This window comes from Thermobia domestica, chromosome 4 (genome assembly GCF_964235325.1).
Source record: "Thermobia domestica chromosome 4, izTheDome1.hap1.1, whole genome shotgun sequence".
In the NCBI taxonomy this organism is placed as follows: Eukaryota; Metazoa; Arthropoda; class Insecta; order Zygentoma; family Lepismatidae; genus Thermobia; species Thermobia domestica.
The window spans coordinates 255,720,380-255,741,310 of NC_137457.1; the positions used below are offsets into that span (position 1 = coordinate 255,720,380).

At 36.6% G+C, this 20,931-nt stretch overlaps 1 protein-coding gene across 6 annotated transcripts in view; it reads right to left on the bottom strand.

Annotated features, from left to right (window-relative positions):
- Nucleotides 1-20,931, bottom strand: part of LOC145683996 (tumor protein D54) — a 209,389-nt gene that overhangs the window by 134,508 nt on the left and 53,950 nt on the right. Inside the window, exon 1 of one of the 6 annotated variants that reach the window (XM_081755768.1) lies at nucleotides 3,432-3,967. The exons of 3 other annotated variants lie outside the window; for them this stretch is intronic. In XM_081755768.1, the coding sequence (XP_081611894.1) occupies nucleotides 3,432-3,828 (397 nt within the window). In that variant the 5' untranslated portion in view covers nucleotides 3,829-3,967. Of the gene's footprint in view, nucleotides 1-3,431; nucleotides 3,968-20,931 lie in introns of those variants that run through there. 2 more of the 6 variants (XM_081755767.1, XM_081755769.1) reach the window with 2 other exon arrangements.

The window sequence follows — 20,931 nt, forward strand, 5'->3', positions numbered from 1 at the left end:
GGGGCCGTGATACGAATTAGGTTGAGAACCACTGCTCTACAATGTTGTTGAGAAGTTAATTAACAATACTACTCTGCCACGTTTTATAATTTTGGTTATTCTCAATCTATATTTTCTACATCTTTTGCTTCTATCTTTTAATACTTATGCATCGCAATGGTAAGCATTCTTGCTTTAGAATTGGAAGGTTCCAGGTTCAAGCCTGACATCCTGAAAGTTTCCCGAATTGTCATATTTCAAATGACAGGCCCTTGCTGACTGCCTTTCCCATGTTGCAGACCGCCAATGATTCCAGTGCTTGTATCTGGAAGTTTGTTATATATTAATTAATAACTAAATGCATATCGTTTTCCCTGCTTTCTCATTTCTTTTTAAAAGAATGAGGGAAGAGAAACAGCACCATAGAACAAGTACTAAAATTATTCAGGTACACTCATGTCCAAAATTATTGTCGCATGTCTACAAATATGTTGACAACGAACTCGCCCGGTATTTCTTATAATGTTAGTATGTGTATAATCGGCAAAGACTGTACATGTGACAAAATTTCATGTCAATAGAGCAGTAAATAAGAACAATAAAACGACAATAAAACTTTCTTGTCCATTTAGCAACATTTTGTTTTACTCATTCTAATTTTCATATTTATAATTCTTTTCCTATGAAATTTACCACAAATATACATTTCCCGATTATACACATAGTATCAGTATTAAAAGTATCCTGCAAAATCATTATCAAATTATATCCTTACAAGAAGACAGTTACAGATATGCGACAATCATTTTGGACATGAGTGTACCTGCAAGGAGGAGTTTTAGCTTGGTATTAGTCTATTGAGATATAGGCATCGCAACAAATCTCCCTGACGAAGATCAAAGAAATAACTGTCACCAAATATTGCACAGTTCTTTTTTTTTTTTTTTTTTTTTTAACAATTTGTATATATGTCTTCAGACTCATAGTTTAAAAAAAAGAAATCACTACGACTTGAACACCACTCTAAAAACCTGAATCCCCTCTTTGTTAGATTCCTTGATGGGCTCTGCAGTTAGAATCCTACGTTATGCGTTAGCTCTATGTCTCATAGAGCCTCCATGCGAAAACGGACGCCAAACTCTAACCAACCAATCACTGAAACCAACCTTCGAATTTTCTGTCAAACAGCTTCTTAAATTTAGACGTTCTGGTCGCCTGTACCCCGAAGTCAAAAACTGGTTCTACAGAAACAATTTAGAAGGTAATTCAGTTTTCAGAGAGTTTTGAAGTCAGAATTCAAATTAAATTAAATTTCTAGTTTTACGTACTACGATTACGCCCTTTAGATGGATGACTAAAGAAAATGATTATTAAGGACTGGTGGAATCAGAGGTATTCGTCCTCGCGAAGGTGTCCCTCTCGAGGGCATCCTCACCCTCAAACTCCCTCGCCCACAATGACGTCAGGGTGAGGGTGCGCTAGGACGAGGAAAAGCTTCCAGTACGAGGGTGATGGACAACTCCGTTTGTGAGGTCGAGGACAAGTTTCCAGCAGGAGGGTGAGTGAGATCGGAGTAAAATTAACACCTATAGGTGGAATACGAATGTGGGGGGAAACGAGAGAACTAATAAATTACTTCTTTTCGGACACGATGTTGTCCACCACAAACTCATGTGGCCTAGAATCGAACTAGAGATACCGCCATCAGGCGTAAGTATGAGCTACCCTGCCCCTAGGGTTTGAAGTAATACAAGTTATTACGTATTTTGTATTTTTTTTAATTACAAAAGAGAAAAAAAATATAGTTTTCTGCAATTAAAGCAAAACATTTATCGTAAATAGAATTTTACTGCTGCTTGTAATGTTAACGAGTTACTGAAGACAGTTAAAAACACTTCGCTAAATCCACTTTTAAAAAAAAAGAGTGAATAACTTGAAGATAATGAATATCGAAAATGTAGAAAGTGAGCCAGGTCAAATGAAAGGAAAAACACGGCCTTATGCGAAGTAGTTCTGACGCATGATTACTTTTGCGAATCATACGTCAAAACGACTCTGCATTAACGCCCATTTTGTATAATCTTCTAATGATTAAAATCTGTGGGCCAAGGAAGGCAACCAGTGGTGCCGATTTCTGTGTAATTTGGGGTGATCCCGTCCAGATATGTGAATCCATTTTAAGATATTCAACCAAGAGCCCCTTCGACTTCCCGAAGGATTGGTACCAATGGAAACAACAGAAGATATTAATGATTAAAGAACTGGTAAAATTAGATTGGGAGGGAGCAGGAGAACCCAGAGAACATGAAATAGTATTATATACAGTACTATAAGTTTAACCACCACTACGTTAGAGGAAAGTGAGGCGTATGAAACACTAACTAGGCTTATTACTTCATACCACCAAAGAAACAATTTCTGCCACGATGGAGCTCTTTGCAAAACCTTACTTAAGAACAAACTTATGTGACTGGGAGTGAAAATTAGAACTATGTTTAACGTCAAGAGAGAGGCATGCTCTGTAGGTTGTAATGGAAATTATTGGATAATACTGAATGAACTAGTAGAATCGGAAAATGGAAAAAAGACCCCCCCCCCCAAAACACTAAAACGAACCGATGTTTACATATCACAAACTCAAACAGGCAAGGATTGAACCACAGATTCTTCGCATCAAAGGTGAGTGAGTACTCTACCACGAGCCACCAAACCATGAATGGACCTCGGAAGTACGCAGTATGAGCTAAATGGTAGCTAATAAACTACACGGCGAATTCATTTATATCAACTCAACTTCACTTAACGTGTTGTACAGAGAAGTAGCAAAACTGGCCACCGAACTTTCTTCGAACATCTACCGTTTTTATTCATATGAATCAAAAGATTTACCTATCATGTATTAAAGTCATTAAATAATAAAAGGGCTTTACCTATCGTTTTCAACAACATGCTATTAAAAGAGTTACGGAGATCAAGATTTCTTAATTATTTATTACTACATTCCGTGCCAAAATTATCAACAAATAAATACTGAAGTAGGCTACCTTGTTAATAAGAGCAGATTATGTTAAAAAAAAAAAAAAATCTACCCTAGATGGCAAGAAATTCCTGTGCAGTTTAACATATTATAGGCCTATGTTTTTTTATTTTCTGCGGGCAACTAGGGATGGAACTAACACATCAGACACTGAAATATTAAAAAAAAAAATCCCGGAATATGATTTGAATTATTATTATTATTATTGACAGCAATCAATGCATGCCTACAACATTAACTCAACCATAATTACGTCATCTTCGAGTCATACTAACGTTCAATATAGAATAGTTCATACTGACACATAGCTTGTACTTTGTTGTTTCAAATCAACTCATGAATGAATGTGTAATTACCGGAAACAACCGTCAACAAATTTATCTACCTTGTTCTTGCAAGCAAAAGCTTTGTTTACCTTGCACAAGTTCAAGGAACTTCCGGTAGTTATGATGACTGCTAATACGCGCCAGGTAGGGTTTCGTAATGTCCTGAAACGTCACTCGTCGTGCGCCAATCTCTGCCTCAACACCAGTAGCAGAAGTGTATTCCTCCAGGTCAATTCTGTCCAAATATGTGGGAGTGCTTGGATGCAGAAGAATCTCCACTTCCTCGTCATCATCCGGTAAACTGTCAGATCCAGCACTCGCAGACCATGTATCACAGTCCAAAACAGAAACGGATTCTATTGTTGCACATTCTTCCAGAGGTGGCAATGCTGCAGTGATTGTCAGCTCTGGAAGAGGATCGTCCTCAACATATTCGTCAAGATGCACTGGTTCCACATTATTATTTCGAATGTCATCAGATTCCATGTCCTAGGCATCGAACCCCGCGATGTACGGAACATCACACACACAAAAGAACAATGCAGCTATTATTCGCAGGACAGCCACGTCAACATCCCGCAAGGGAATTCTTTCTCCACCACCACTACTACTACACCTTTCGCTCCGACACGCTCTGACCGCACCGATCTACTACGGGCTTCTACCTCGCTGCAACGTTGCCATATTCTGCCCTACTGGTCACACTATAATGATTTGCTGACAAATGGAATTCAGGGTACTGTTACTCTCTGAGAATTAATATGTTAACCTGAAGACAAGGCTACTATCAGCAAAATTGACTGTTAAAATTGATCTAACTGCAGAATTTATTATATTGTTTATTCACATGATTAATAAAATTGCATGCTAGATGTTAAATCCTTCATTTAAAAAAGAATGAAGTTTCAGTTCGATTCGCGACTAATGCAATAGGCCCTATTATTGTTCAAAATAGTCACAATTAAGAAAAATGACATGTATCAGATATTGCCAATTACTGTCTTAAACCCTAGTAAAATTAGACTGAAAAATTTAAGATGAAGATGGACTTTTGTGGAGACTGTTTGGTATTCTCATCATATCCTGAAAAGTATCCTTTATTTGAGCGGGTCTTCTCCACAAATTTGCATTTTTTTTTTTGTATGGGATAAATTATAGATTTTTTTTTCAATTATCTCGAAAATTATACTAACCAATAAATTTTTCGAGGAAAATAGAAAATGCAACGTATACAATTCTACACAAAAAAGATCTTTAGACTTTTTTTTTTTTTTCGTAAAGTCAATCGTTTCAAAGATACAGACTAAATCATGTCTGAAAGAAATAGCACATTCCACTATAATAATATACAGTAAAGCACCGATTATCCGCGGGATTGGGTGGTGGCAAAAGCACCGCGGATAACCCGAAAAAAAGATTTAAAATGAGATGCAAATACGAAAAAATATATATCTTTCAGCATAAAAACTGTTTTACTGTACAAAAAGCATAATAAAACTTTAAAAATGCCTTTGCACTGCGTCTGAATCACTAAAACAAAGAACAATAAACAAAAATCTACTGTAAACCTGTAAGTAATTTTCGACCTTCGCACTGTAGGGGCTATTGTATTTTCCCAGTTGTTGGCTCTTTTTAAGGTTCGTAAGTAACCCTCCAGTGGTCGCCCATAGACTCTCACTCCGCAGTGAACAATGAATGTAATATATTAACAAGCAAATCACTCTTCCTAATTTCCGTTTTTCACACCTTACAACAATCAGCTTCTGCATATCAGAGTAGGGATGCGCTTTGAAACAATCCAAGTTATGTTTTAAAACACAGTACTTATTTTGCATGTGGAATGTTTAGTTCGCAGCGGCAACTTATGAAAAAAAAAAAAAAAATGAGCTGGACTGCAGCAGATATTTTATTAATTTTTTTCGTGGCACTGCGGATAATAGGGCTTGTTGTATATAATTTTCACGATCATCCATCCAAAAGTTTTAAGGACAATTTTAACAGAAGTAAAATCGCATTTTATTGATCCATGCTATTAGTAGATATGATACTACATCTAAACTATTTCACACCGAAAAACAAAAATACGTTACGAGGTTGCACCAAATTCGCGAAGACTTACAGGACTGTGCCTAACTTTTTAAAATATCACGAAGTTTGCGAAATGTCACAAAGACCGCGACAATTAATTACTAAAACTTGAACTTGTTTACTTCTGATAGTGTACAATTCTCCACCGAACGAAAAACCGATGAATACATACAAGTATCATTTATTTGTAAGCAGTACAATTATCACGGACCACACAAAACATTTGAATATCTCCAGTGCCAAAAGTGGCTTGACACTGAATTAAAGCCTGAAGACTGGAGGTGGACGATTACAATAGGTTAGAACTTATTCGAAACCTTGTCAACGCTCCTGATCAAATAATACAGTATATATTTCCAATTGTACTAAAGGCTGTAATAAGAGTTGCAGTTGCGACAAATAATGTAGTCCATTGCCATACGCAATCATCTTTAAATGCAGAGACTGAAGAAAGACAAAATAATGCAGATATCGATAATAAACTAGATCAAATTGCTTTTTTTTTTTTTTTAGAAATGACAGAATCACCAACAGAAAAACGTATTGATAACCCCGCTGAGAACCCGATGAACTTCAAATATAAATCGATTCGGACAGGGGTTACATCATTTAAGCTGACATTTTAATATTGTATTTTGATGGATTAGACGTCCACATAAAAAAAGACGCCCAGTAGTGTGAAAACACAGTAAACACCTACTCTAAACCTGATCATATAAATCTAGTAGGGGATGATACGAAGACAATAGAAAACAAAAATCTAGAGGTTTTATTAAACGCCTGTAAGGACATGGCTTTAGAAGTAAATACTGAGAAAACTAAATACATGAAAGCTCGCTGTGACTGTAATACTGCAAATTATGGATACGTTTAAGTATCAAATAATATTTTCAACATACTGGATTATTAGTATCTCTTTTCAGCGACAAGGCTATAATGAGACGTGGATCTAGACCCAGCGTGAAATCCAAACCACCGTAACGCGTTCAAATTTCAAAGCTCTCTTCCCAGCGGGAATCGAACCCAGGATGCCATGCACCTAAGACGCGCGTGCTAGCGCGGAATCCAGCATACTTCAAGGTGAGAGAAAATGGACTGACTTCTGTCAGAAGTTCCTTTCTATTGTAAACAGGCTAGAATAAGAAAATCATTCTACACTACAAACTCAACAAACGTTCAATTACGAAAAACGTATACTAGTACTAACGGTACTTCATTTTATTCTAACAATCACATAATAATTCATAACTAACTCTGTTGTGAAGAGTTAATCAAGTAAACGAAAATTAGGAGCTGCATAGGACCTCTGCGATTTCCACTTAACCTTCCAAAATCAAGAATTGGCTAAATAAGAAATTGAGGAAAATGTATCACCTTGACAGTAAATCGCAAAATGTATATCATTATTTAAATATTAGAATATTAAATGTAATTTCGTAGGATTCAATTGACACCTTTACTACTACTACTACTTTATTATATATATATATATATATATATATATATATATATATATATATATATATATATATATATATATATATATATATATATATATATATATATATAAGGCCTAATAACTATCAGCGACTGGCACGGCGTAAGGTCGCTCGCTATTAGTACCTTCCTACAGAAGTTAATCATTACGATAATATTATAAAACCACAAACTTTCAAAAAGCACGACCCACATGGAAAGTTCTATCTTTTCACCTCGGAAAACGACGAGGCACAAGCACGTGGAGGCCACAAATTTTCACTCCACATCGATGTAATATAAATGTTCAACCTTGATTACAATCCTTGGAGAGTTATGCCTTCTTTTATTAAAATGTAACATTCCTGTTTGCATTCTTACTTTATTTTTAGTACTCCACACAGACAAATGCAATTTAAGTTCAGAATACAATGAGGTCAAAAGCTAACATTTTTCTTTTGCCTGTTTTTCGTAAGTGAAAGGAATGACATGTAACTTATCACAATAGATAATGTTATTCTACAGCCGAAAATATGAATCGGAAGAATTTTCAGTGTTGCCATAGAAATTACAATATGACAGTTATTAAAATTACACTTTCTGCTTATTACAAAAAATAAATACAAATATTATTTAAAAAGTAGTTAATAAGGAGCCAATTGAAGAGTTATCAATTACCATTGAGTGCATTTTTCTAGTCGCTGCCTTAGCCTAGATTATTGGGTATTCATATTCTGGCCACACTGTAATTTCTATGGATACTAATACTTAAACAAAACAAAAAATAAAAAAGCAGACCAATCTGAACTTTTTAAGACACCTTTACTGTGATATCCTCAGCGCATGTCAAATAGTACCCTATCTGAGCTGTTGGCTTTTGTCTTATAGGGGGCTGAATTCTAATTGTTGTATTTTTTTTTACTTTTTTTTTTTTTGTCTAGTTTTTCTGGACTAACTGAAGATAAGTTTGCTTCAATGTCACGAGTAACTGGGTCGTCTTTCATGTATTTTTTTTTCGTTAACTATTCTATTTTCTTGCATGAAAATACATTATCAGAAAATGTTACACACTACTTTTAAACGTTAGATTTAAAAAGTCCTGAAAATTGCAAATGCACATGTAAATGACTGTACTAGAAAGAGTGAAATTTCTACAATATGGAAAACTAGCAGCGTTCACCCCGCTTCGCTGCGGTCACCCCGGAACGCAATAAACTTTGTTACTTAGATAATTTTTACTTTTTCGCTTTCAAGTGATATGATAAAAACCATAGAAGATTGCACTAATGTTAACATTATATCGCCTGTCATTTATGTTAACCCGCCCCGCTTCGCTGCGGTCATCCCGGAACGCAATAAACTTTGTTACTTAGATAATTTTTACTTTTTCGCTTTCAAGTGATTTATAGCGCCTGTCATTTATGTTAACCCGCCGAGTCACAGGGTCATGCGGGTTGCATATAAGTACGTTTATTTTTATATGATGAACTAATAACAAAGGATTTGTACGTATGGACACCTGAATGGTCAATTATCTCAAGACACTGGTAATTGAAAATTAAAGTGATATGATAAAAACCATCTAGGGTCCAAATCCTAACAACCCCCCAAAAATGAAAGAAATCGGTTCAACCTTATTAGCGTGATGAGCGGACAAAGGATTTTTTCTACGTATGAACACCTGATTGGTCAATTATCTCAAGACACTGATAATTGAAAATTAAAGTGATATGATAAAAACCATCTAGGGTCCAAATCCTAACAACCCCCCAAAAATGAAAGAAATCGGTTCAGCCGTATTAGCGTGATGAGCGGACAAAGGATTTTGTGCGTTCTCTTTTATATATATAGATATGAAAACCATTTTAACTGCTATCCTTAATGTTAACGTACTGACCACGAATTTTCATTTTAAAAGATAAGAATTTACGATTTTTGTTAGCACCGATGCCATACAAGACAGGGCGCAGAAATATGAACCACTGCAATAAGTTCGATGCTCTTCCACCGAGAATCTAGCCCGGACCTCGTGCATCAAAAATGCCGGAAGGCACGCGGTTTTATTGAATTAACACATACACGTGACCCTATCTAAATGCCACAACTGAACTACTTTTTAAAAAGAACAGTTACTTGCTTGAAATATAGGTTTCTCATCCTGAACATAATAAAACTATATAAAGTACATCCATGAAATCAGCAAGCAGGAAATAGTTTCACAGGAGAATGAACTTTAAACAACATTAATGTTTGTAATTAGAAGAGATTTTAGGACATGACATCAAGATAAAACTCTTCACTACAGTGCGCTATCAAGAGTATGAATCATGCCTTATTTTCCAACCGGAATGTTGGATCCACACTCACAAACTGTTCAAGGCACTCAGCTACCACGTATTTCTTTGAAAAGCTGTGTGAAAAGATTGACATGAGAAATCCGTCAAAACGTGATTCCATCAGGAAAAGAAAAATACACTAGAAGGAATACTAGGCACATATATATATAACCGAACAGTGCACATGTAACTGATTTTTATTGGGATTCTTTGTCAGTAACGAGACGAGGTATAGTACAAATCTGAAGTGGGCGGGCAGTTGTAAACGACTGTGATGAGTTTGATGGTCTCCGAACCTGGGACCTTGTGCACCGAAGGCACACACGCTAGCTACTACACCAGCAAGGAGGGCAGAAGCCAAGTTACAAACGAAAGAGGAAAAATCAATATGAGTGTCATGATTCCGTTTAAGGCTTATCTATCTTTGATGCAACTGTATATACTAGGGATGGCCAAAATTTTCCGGAATCCGAATTTCACCGGAATTTTCCGACATCAGAATTTTCTAAATTCCGGATTTTTCCGAATTCCGAAATTTTTCCGACATCGGAATTTTTCCAAATTCAGAATTTTTCCGAAATACGGAATTTTACGAATTCCGGAATTGGTCATCCCTAGTATATACCGATGCTGATTTGTCAGCACAAGAAGGAAATAATACCCATAATCCACAACTACAAAAAAACATTCATGAGAAATAAGAGACGTTCCACTTTTTCTTTCTTCAAACTGCTGAATACTGTCATTTTTCTGCTATAAAATCACAATAATAAAAAGTCGCCCAATAAATATCTGCTGATGCAGTGGATCTATGACTTCCCTACGTTTGCCACTAACAGGATGTAAAAAGAGAACAAAAAAGACGAGGCACGTGGCGTGGTTCTGTAATCCAGCTCTTTTGAAAGCAGGATAGTGTGATAGAGAACGGCCTCACTGTCTGATCATGCACCAACGGCTCTTGATTTACTGGTTTGTGATTCGGAGTTTACGTTAATACCAGATCCCGCCCTTCATAACCTATGTGCTGCACAGGAACCTGGGATTTCTGAACAACACAAAAACTCAACCCAATAAATATATGTATGGGGCAGTTTCAAGAGTTACGCTTCTTACCGAATGAGATACATGAATATTTTATATATAAAGTATAATTTAATGATTTATTATAAATTAAAATATCTTTATTGCTGCTTTAACTACATTTTTGTTATTTTAAATTAATTCGTTCACCTTTCGTTATACATAATACCATCCACCCCCCTCGTGAAAAACCGACTCGAAAAATTCCGACAAAATTGAGAAATACGAGCCTGATGCCTACCTTTTGCTCCATCCCCCATTTTTTGCCGATTATATAAACTTTTATTTCAACATGTTTCACATATGATTATTTATGTATTTTATTAAGAGAATATTTTCTGTTATATGCATTTTTTTCTTTTTTAGTTTGTCTCCCAATTATGTTCAAAGTCTAAGGGAGACAATGGTGAAGATGATAAATGAAAATGTGGAGTGAAGAAAGTAAGAGGAAACAGAAGAACACCTAGAAACTCATGCACGCGATGTTTGTTCACAATAAAGGCCACGTGGCGAAAATCGAGTTCGAACCAGGGACCCCACGCACCAAAGGTGAGCGCTCTATCACTGAGCCACTGCGACTCCACTATCACGTTACTCCCAATATTGTGACAAACCTATTTAAAACACATTCGCCACATTTTATCATGAATTTAGATTCTTTTAGGAGATTTGCATTTCAACAATCTACCATTAACGCCTGCAATATTGCCCTTTATGTGAGATGTACAGTATACTCATATTACTGAGATTATGACAAATCTATAGGCATCTCATCCACCGAATTCTACCAAACCGTTTAGACTATCTGGACAAAATTTTATCATCCACAGAATCCTACCAAGCCGATTAGACTATGTGGAAAACATTGTAACATACATACATACACAAGGAAAACAATGCCTGTATTGTCTCCAGTACTAGAGATCGTCAATAAATAAAAATCACAAAATAGTAAGTACAGAGTGTTTAATGAATTGTTTTAAAGTTTAAATTCTCTCTTCAGTATCAATGCTATAGAGCAGTGGTTTTCCAAGTGGGGTCCGTAGGGGTTCCGCGATGCCTAAATATTGAAATGTGTTGTAATAAAATGGAACTCACAGCTGTTATGGAAAAAGTATTTTTTCAGATTAAGAAACTGCAGCTCTGGGCAGTGTGAGTATAAAACCATAACTATTCATAATTTCCAGTGCTAAAGGATTTCACTGACTCTTCAAGTGAAAAACTCTGCTGAAATGCACAAAACACTTGTAGGACTCTTGAAAGCATTAGCTGCAATTTTTCGAGAATATTTCTCTGTTCCATAACCTGGTAATGGTTTAATTGAAAACCCTTTCACTAATGTACAAATCCATGGCATACAAGGTATGGATCTCTGTAACACAGAACAAGAACAGCTATTGGAACTATCCTGCGATACTTCATGGAAAAAGGTTTTCAAAGAAAATAAACTCTGTAGCTGTAGTCTTTGGTTATGTGTGAGCTTTGACCATGAAGAGTTGTCTAAAAAGGCACTCCAACATTTGATGCCTTTCCCTACCACTTGCTTGTGTGAGCAGACCTTTTTTGCTCTTTGCAGTATTGAAATCTTAAAGCGAAACAGTCTTAACGTGGAAGGGACCTAAGCAGGAATAAAAGTGAGGGGGAGCGCGGGAGAACGCCGTCTCCCCAATTCCACAAAAAAAAAAAAAAAAAAGTTGTGGCGTCCCTTCAATTAAAAAAAAAAAACACTTTGCGCAAAGATAGGCACGGGCACGGCGTGACACCATGCGTCGCCCTACCTTTTCAGATCCACTTTTCACCCTGGACCTAAGATTGATGGTGACAAAACTTATTCCAGATTTCAAAACAATTACGGAAAAAACACAAAGAATTTCATTCTTCACATTAGTGACCCCACATTAGAGAACATTGTTTATCAAGTGGATGTTCATTTTAAATAAAACACTGATTTTCAGTCTTGAAAGTTACTATATTTTCAATTGAAATTTCGTTCATTAGGAAACAATCATATATCTTTAGAATAAATTACTTATTGCATTATTTTTCTTGAGCTGTTTCTTGTCAGTAGTAATTCTAATTAATATTATTTAATACCATGTGAAATTTCAGATAGTATTGCAAGAGGGTCCGCAGATCACTTTCCGAATGAACAGGGGGAAGGGGGCCTTATCAGAAAGTTTTAGAACCACTGCTACAGAGGACTGGATTTACTGCTGAAATTGGGATTCGGACCACAGCTTGGGTTTTGCATCAAAAACAAGTAACTCCACCCGTGGGGAATCAAAGAGCCAAGGCCACGTGCATTAGCTGTTCGGTTACTAAAGATCACAAATGGGAGGAAACGGGAATAACCCGAGAAAACCCATGGACACTTGTCCACAAGAAACTTATTTGACAGGGGATCGAACCAGGGACTATGCGCACCAGAGGTAAGCGCTCTACCACTGAGCCACCGTGCTCCCTGCTGCTACTTGAAATGGACCAACCACAATAGACCGTCGGGTGTTAATAGGATCTGTCACTGGAGATCGATGATTTAATTGTTATAAAGTGAGTTTTAACTTGTGTCATATTGTCAGTGTGATCAAGTTCAGAAAGGTTTGTACAAAACGTCTCGCTCTTCGAGAGCTTATGTCTGGAGTGTGCTTATACAGGCATATATAGGGTAAGTTAGGCATTACGGACTAGTGCTCTCAAACGGGTCGGGTTGACCCGACCCGACTCGTCAACTCGGGTCGGGTTGTCGGGTCGGGTCAGATCGGGTTGGGTTATTCGGGTCGGGTTGTCGGGTCAGCTCGGGTCGGGTCAATCGGGTCAGCTCGGGTCGGGTTGTCGGGTCGGGTCAGCTCACTTTAGTCAACTGAGTTTAGGTTGAGCTTAAACTCGGCTGGAGTCGAAAGCTGCTGTTTTTCACTAGCTGCCTAATTAAAAAATATCAATTTTCAATTGATTTTATAGAAGCCATAAATCTATTTTGAACACTTGCAGCTAGTGTTTTTATGGTAAATGCTTATTTTTGTACTTGTGTGTATTTTAATTTGTAAATGTGGAAGATTGATTTTACCAATCGACTGTAATATTAATATCTATGCCAATATGGAGTCTGGATTTAGAACAAAACTAGAAATTGTTTAACACGTTGCTGCCACGGGTGAATTTTGTTGTTCACCGGTAGTGCCAAGCGTACTTACTTACATTATTCTTGTTTTGTTCATATTTTTTAAACATAATATTAATATTGAAACATAATCTAAGGCATGGTAGTGAATCCGCGTGCATGAAAGTTGGGGGTCCGATCGGACCTACGTGTGTATATTTTGTTTATGGGCAAGGGGATAAATTACAGTTGAACTGGCAACTCTGTTAGAAAGTTATTTGTTTATTACTACATGTGCTGAAGTGAGAAGTGTGGATATATTCATCTTGCCTTTAGTGCTAATAAGTAATATCTTTGTGCAATGAAAAACGAAGAAATATGCGCAGAACTCGATCTCATTAGTAATAGCAGTGTAGTGATCTAGACTTTTCTGAAACTTCAGCAAATGACAGGCACACTGACATCTTGTGAAAATAAATTAGAATAAATAATGAATCCATTGTTAAACTTTTTAACATGTCACTGAAAAAGCAAAACATAGGTCCGATCGGGTCTACAAAAGCAACAAATGCTTGTTACTTGGTATTTAGCGCCCCTGTGTAATAAAAACACTACAGTTCAGTAACAGTAGAGACAGGATTTAACAATACAAGTACTCTAACGTCAATTCGACGAATTAGAAATGGTGGGTCCGATCGGACCTACAAGAACATTTTCTTAGATCACTCCAGTAGGTCCGATCGGACCCACATGGCAGCTAACGTGTTAAGCAAGGCTAAAAGAAAGATTGGATATGGAGGACCAAGCCCAAGCAGGGCTGCGGTAGCTCAGTGGTAGAGAGTTCATCTCTGGTGCATGGTGTCCATGGTTCGATCCCAGCTTGTGCTAAGTAGGCTTTGTGGTGGAGAAACGCCGTGTAGTGGGTTTTCTCGGGGTTCTGTTTCCTCCCACTTTCTTCATTCCACCATTTCATTCATTTCTCATGGTTACCGTATCCCTTAGCCTCGGTGCAGAATCGAGGGACCTTAAACTGAATATTTCATTTTATTTCACCAAGCCCAAGGACATCGATACAAGAACAAGATAAAGATTGGATATGCAAGACGAATTGCATAGTAATCTTGCTCTTGGCCTTGTTTTGGTGATCACCAAGTAGCGATGAGCATATTTTCTTGCTTTCCGTATAGTATGAAAGACCATAATCAAAATCACACTTGGTCTTCATTTGTACCGATGAGGCGAGCATTCTTGGCTCTTGTATAGCATGAAAGACCACCACGACTACGAAATGCAGGACCAAGACTTGACTGCAAGACAAAGACGCAGTATTGATGACCAAGACCCAGGGACCGAATTGTTTGAATTTCATTTGTTGGGCTGAAAGTGATGAAATAAAATTAGTACTTTGTAATTAAATATCATACTGTATTTTTAAATTTTAAATTACAAAATTCATATTATGTATCTTACGTTTTAATTACCAAGAAAGAAAAATCAAAGTGGCACGGGTCCCGGAATCATAAGAACCTATTTTGGAATGAAAGTTGAAGGCTTGGAAAAAAATCACAGGTGTTCTCCTGTTTCCTCAACCCTTATCATTGTAGTTAAACGATTTCCTTTTGTCTCCGCCAAGAGACTCTTGCTATTGCCTTCCGAGAAGACCTCTGCCGTCCAAGTAGGTGAGAACACTGACCTTCAATAAAAATTTCTCACAGAGAACTAAAGCAAGAAAAACAATAACCTTCTCCCACGTCGGACATTGGTATCAGTTATAAAAAGAAATAACCAAACCTCAAAAGTGCCAAATATTCATTAAGATGCATATACATATCTACCGCTTGATCTAGCTAGTGGTTAACGTGTAAGACTTCGGTACACGTGGTCCGGGTTTAATTCCCAATGGGAGTGCATTTTGGCGTTCACCCAGTGTCGTGACCATACTGCTTTCAAACGGATCGGGTTGTCGGGTCGGGTCAACTCGGGTCGGGTTGTCGGGTCAGGCTATTCGGGTCGGGTCAATCGGGTCAGCTCGGGTCGGGTCAATGAGGTCGGATCACGGTTCGGGTCAGTCAATTCGGGTCACGGGTCGGGTCGCTATTCAACCCGACCCGACCCGTTGAGAGCACTATTACGGACTGATAGAGCGCTTATTTCTGATGCCTGGGGTCTGGTTCGATCCCTGGATAAGTACGTTGTTTGTGTTAGGCAACATCGTGCTTGTGGTGGACAACATCGTGCTTGTGGGTTTTCTCGGGGTACTCCCGTTTCCTCCCACTTTCTCATTCAACCAATTATTCCATCATCATTCACTTGCTTTAATCATTGTCTCCCTTAACACAACAGGCATAATCGCGGAACGTTACAGATTTCATTTCATTTTTCATTACGGAGTGAGATTATGAATATATATAGAGTGGCGTTGCATAGACTCTCCAATTATTTAAGGTCGTAGTTTAACATAGTTATACATCTAACAATATACACGTCTGTTCACATTTTCTGAAACTGATACTTATTAGCTCCTTTACCATTCTTTGATGTTTTTCAAAATATTGCGGTTATCGTAAGATTTATTTTGTATTTACTTAGTGAAACAGTTCATACAGGGCTGTGTTTACATAGAGGTCAACATCGGCAATAACCCGAGACTACAAATTTTCTCGGACCAAATGTCCGAAAAAATAATAATAGTAGTAGTAGTAGTAGTAAGAGTAGTAGTAGTAAGAGTAGTAGTAGTAAGAGTAGTAGTAGTAGTACTACTACTACTACTAGTAGTAGTAATAATAGAAGTACTACTACTAGTAGTAGTAATAGACTATATTACCTATATATTTGTTTTTATGTTTTCCACATCTAAACTTTAACTGCCTTATGCAGTCGTTTTGACGTATGATTAGCGTCATAATAAAGGCCTGGCTACTGCAGGAGACATATGTTAGTCGAACTCTTTTATGGCACTAATCACGCATTACAACTCTGCATAAGGCCTTAAATATTCACTTTACTAAATCAAGTTTTTTACACCGGTATTAACTGATAATCAGAGGGAGTTTTTTTTTTTTTTTTAATGGTCCAGGGCGGCAATAGCAATGATACGTTATTCACCACTGTCAAATTCATTATGACGTCATAAACTTCAACGATGAACTGAGTAAGATAGTCTCGCAACAGCTACTTTGCAAAGTAGCACTTACTAAAAAAAATACGCAGAGTAATAGTCATATCTTTGGTTTCTGCAATATTTTGAAAAAGTATTTTTTAAAAAGTGGGGTGATGAGTATCGTTAATCAAGTGCGAATTTAAAAATTAAAATAGTTTTCGAGAAACAACTTCTTTGGAGCAAAGTATTGATCTCGTATTAAGCATGCAACTTGTTACGACATCCCCAAAGATCAATTATTGTCAATCGCGTGAAGATTCTTCATCGTAAACTAGGTCAGTTACTTATTTAGAAACTGTCAATATGAACTTCTCTCGTTCCTCTCTTGCAAGTCTTTGAAAAATGCAGTGTCAAAGTACTGTTGTGTTCTAGAAAGGATTTAAAATTCTCGATGACAAAAGTTCTACGAAATCCAGAAAAAGAAAAATGGTTAATAGAATTGGAAAATCATCCGTCTAAATATTCGTGTTAAAAGACTATTCCTACCTATTTTATAACCACGATTACTTAAATTGTATTATTTAACGGTCTGGAATACCTGCGCCATCTTTATTTTAGCCCACTGGTTTATATGGGGAATTATTATTATTATTATTATTATTATTATTATTATTATTATTATTATTATTATTATTATTATTATTATTTTGTTTTCATTGAACTGAATTTTAATAGTTTGATTTTACTTATATCTTCTTCAAATCTGCTTAAATGTCTCTTACTTTGAGAAAATCGAATTCTGCTACACAATTTAATATTTAATAATCATATTTAATTTAGTAATGTTGCATCTCTCACTCACACACACACACAATTATATATATTATATATATTGTGTGTGTAGGTTTGTTTCGTAAATGCAAATGACATTTAGCTTGATTGCAAGAAAGGAAGAAAAAAGAAGAGTAAAATCACTCAAATTCCAGATTATTGAAGAGTTTTGAATAAGTAAGAGTGAACTCAACGTGCCATGAACGCTCGAAAATACATTTGAAGTGTTCGAAATAAAATTAATGAAATTTTAGTTAAAATACGATTACACTCCGAGGTTAAGTGAGACGGTAATGATGATAATGAACCAAATGGTGCAATCAAGAAATGGAGGGAAACGGGAGAACACCGACAGTTCACTTGGCACGAGTTGGGATCGAATCAGGAACATCATGCACCAGAAATAAGCGGTCTACTACTGAGCCACCGTGGTCCCCTTTGAATATTCGAAAAGCAATGCTAGTTGCTCTGTGAATGAGGGCTTTTGTACTAACATGAAGCTATAGTTTGTGGAAGTCATTCCTCAGAAAATACGTACAGTTTAAAAAAATGGATTATTTTGATCGTTTAGACAACATTTTAAGGAAACTGCTCTTTTCGCCCTTACTATTCAGGACTCATTTTAAAGAAAATAGAAAAATAATTCTCCATATAAAACGACATGGCGTAATTACTCAACATATATAATCAGATCATGTCTGAGGCAAACAAATATTATAACCGTAGTTTATTACATGGGCTGCGCCACAAGTATTTAACCCTACAACGGCCAACCTATTTTCCAAACATAAACAGCCAAGGTGAGTCCAATGGACTCACACTGTTGATATCGTGTTATCAGATCTTGTATTGTGTTATTGAGTGTAATTTAGTATAATATTTTTAAGTGTTCCCAATGGACCATGCAAGTATAACAACTAGTTATTCTTATCGAGTTTACAAGCTCGTCAGTGTTGCCATCTGATATAAAAGTTTCGTGGAAATTAAAATTATTTTTCTTGTATTGTTTAAAAGGTGGTGTAATTATAAATTTTAGTAGAAACAACTATTGCTAACTACTTGATTTTCAAGAAACACTTTTCTCAAAGTACTGTAAGTTATTAGAAACAATATAAGTAATGCAATTGAAGGGGTGGATTCCAAAAGAGCCTGAGTCAATTTTTGTCAATTTTGAGATATTGGTTCTATGATGTTCCATTTCAGCATCTTCGTATATTGAACAGGCTTTCATGCCGAAACTACATAAATCAAATTAGTTGTAGGCAAAAGAAAACTGAGTTATTGTCCAAAATGTCCTTAGTCGACAGCATTCTCTGAAGTTTTTTTTTGTAACTCATGCCTACAAACACTTATAAAACTCTTGCTATAGATGATAATTTCACCGTTTTCTTACGAAACGTAAGAATTAAAATTTTCCTTATGTAGATTACTTTTCTTTCACAGAAATAGAATGATGGAAACTTACACAAAATATCGTCCCCTGAAGAGCTTACTTTGTTGACTTAGGCTTTTTTGGAATTGAGCTCTTCAATTGTTGGTTTGCAATGTTCTCGTAATTTCCTGGAACTATGAAGAACATGCTTCGTTTTACTTGTTTGTTGATTTACAGTTTTTGCAGTATCTAAGAACAACCGAATCTTCAGAACACACATGCTTTTGGCAGATCCTGCATGTTTTCCTTTGCAATTGTCCTTTTCGCGCATCACACAGGTAAAAAATCTGTTCTTTTTTCTTTCTCCAACCTTATGTTGGTAACATGCATTAGCCTATATTACTAGTTTTGAACTCAGTAGCCACAGACTGGATTGATTTGTCAAGACCTACAGCACGTCTATTGTCGAGACTTTCTGCTATTGCAGTAAGAATATCCTTTTTGGAAGTCTTCCGACCAGGATGTAATATACTCCAGACGAATAGGCTGCAACAGCGCATACATCAAGCATATTCATAAAAAATAAATGGTCATATACTGGTCTTTCTTTGCCATGAATATTCATGGGCCAATTGGTCTGTTCCTTCCTTCAGTTTGGTAAGAATACGGGTGGAACGAATGTCTTTTGTTTTTCACTGTTTCTACTAGTGTAAGACTATTGCGAAGCAAAGTGTTGGCGAGATCAAAATGTGTGAAATAATTATCTCATGTGATATTTTTTCTACTCCCAGAGTAATACTCCGCCAAATGCAAGACCACATTTTGTCCCAAGTTTTTGGTTGTTATTTTCTTTCCTAACGTAAGGTGTTCCATACAAAAGGATAGTGTGTTTTGGAATCTGGTATTCATCATTCCTTCATCCCATACTTACCTAGTTTCAACGGCATATATTGCGTAAATAAACATTACCTGCGAACGTGGTGTTTGGGGTCCTGGGTTCAAACCCTGCTCCCGCCAAGTGAAGTTTGTGGCGGACAAACACCGTGTGAGTGGGTTTTCTCGGGGTTCTCCCACTTTCTTCACTCCACCATTTCATTCATCTCTCATCATCCCCGTCTCTTTTAGCCTAACCGGCATAACCGTCGGACGTAAAACTTAAAAATTTCATTTCATTTTATTTCTACCTGCGAATGGAACAAGCTGTTCAACATTCAAATTTTTCCCAGATTCATAGTGGCTTTTCAAGCATTGCTTCATTCTTTCCCAAACTTCATATATTGACGCCAGTTTATCTTTATTTCTTCTGTCACTTCTTGTTGTTTTCTCATCAAATTGGATAAATATGCGCAAAAACTTGAACCTGTTTTTACTCATCGCACTGCGAAATGTTTTTGGTCCATACTTTTCGTCCCATAGCAGTTCTATGTTCAGATCTTTGGCTTTGAGACGACCAGTAGTATACAAAGGTCCAAGTAAATACTTCAATTCTCTCCCATCGACCGGCTTCCACTGATTCTGCATGTGGCTTCTTCATGGGTATAATGAACACATCTTCACACATCGTCTTGAATAAATAATAACAGAGCGTCTAAGGGATCTTCGATTATTTTATTTGGAAAAAGGAACCTTATTTACTCCTCCTGATGATGTTCCTAGATTTCGTCTTCTGTGGTCAAGGAGGTTCAGAATATCATGTGGTTCCGTCCTTTGCATATAAAATCTTTTCATTACTTTGGCACCGATTTCCAACATCTTCAATCTCAGAATTACTAATCATATCAGAAACTTCTAATGCTTCACTTTCCTAATCACTTCCGTTATCTTCAAGTTCACTGCACATAATGTCTTCGTCTTCATCCCCAACAACTGGCGATTTACTTATACAATATTTGAAGAAGCAGCCATTTCTGCACTTTCATTAGCACTAACATACACTAACATTTCGACAACCTGCACCACAACAAGAATCAAGTGATACAAATGTGCCATATAATTAATAATTTAAAGACTAATACCTATATTACCACTGGGAACCCAAATATATGAAGCAATTTAGTAATGAGTCCATTGGACTCATGTTGGCCTTTTATGTTACGAAATTAGAAATATATTTTTAAAACCTGCCCTAATGTATATTTTTCAATTCCAAATTTTATTCACATTTTACATTACCTACCGATAGCATATCTATAAAGAGACATCTATTGAG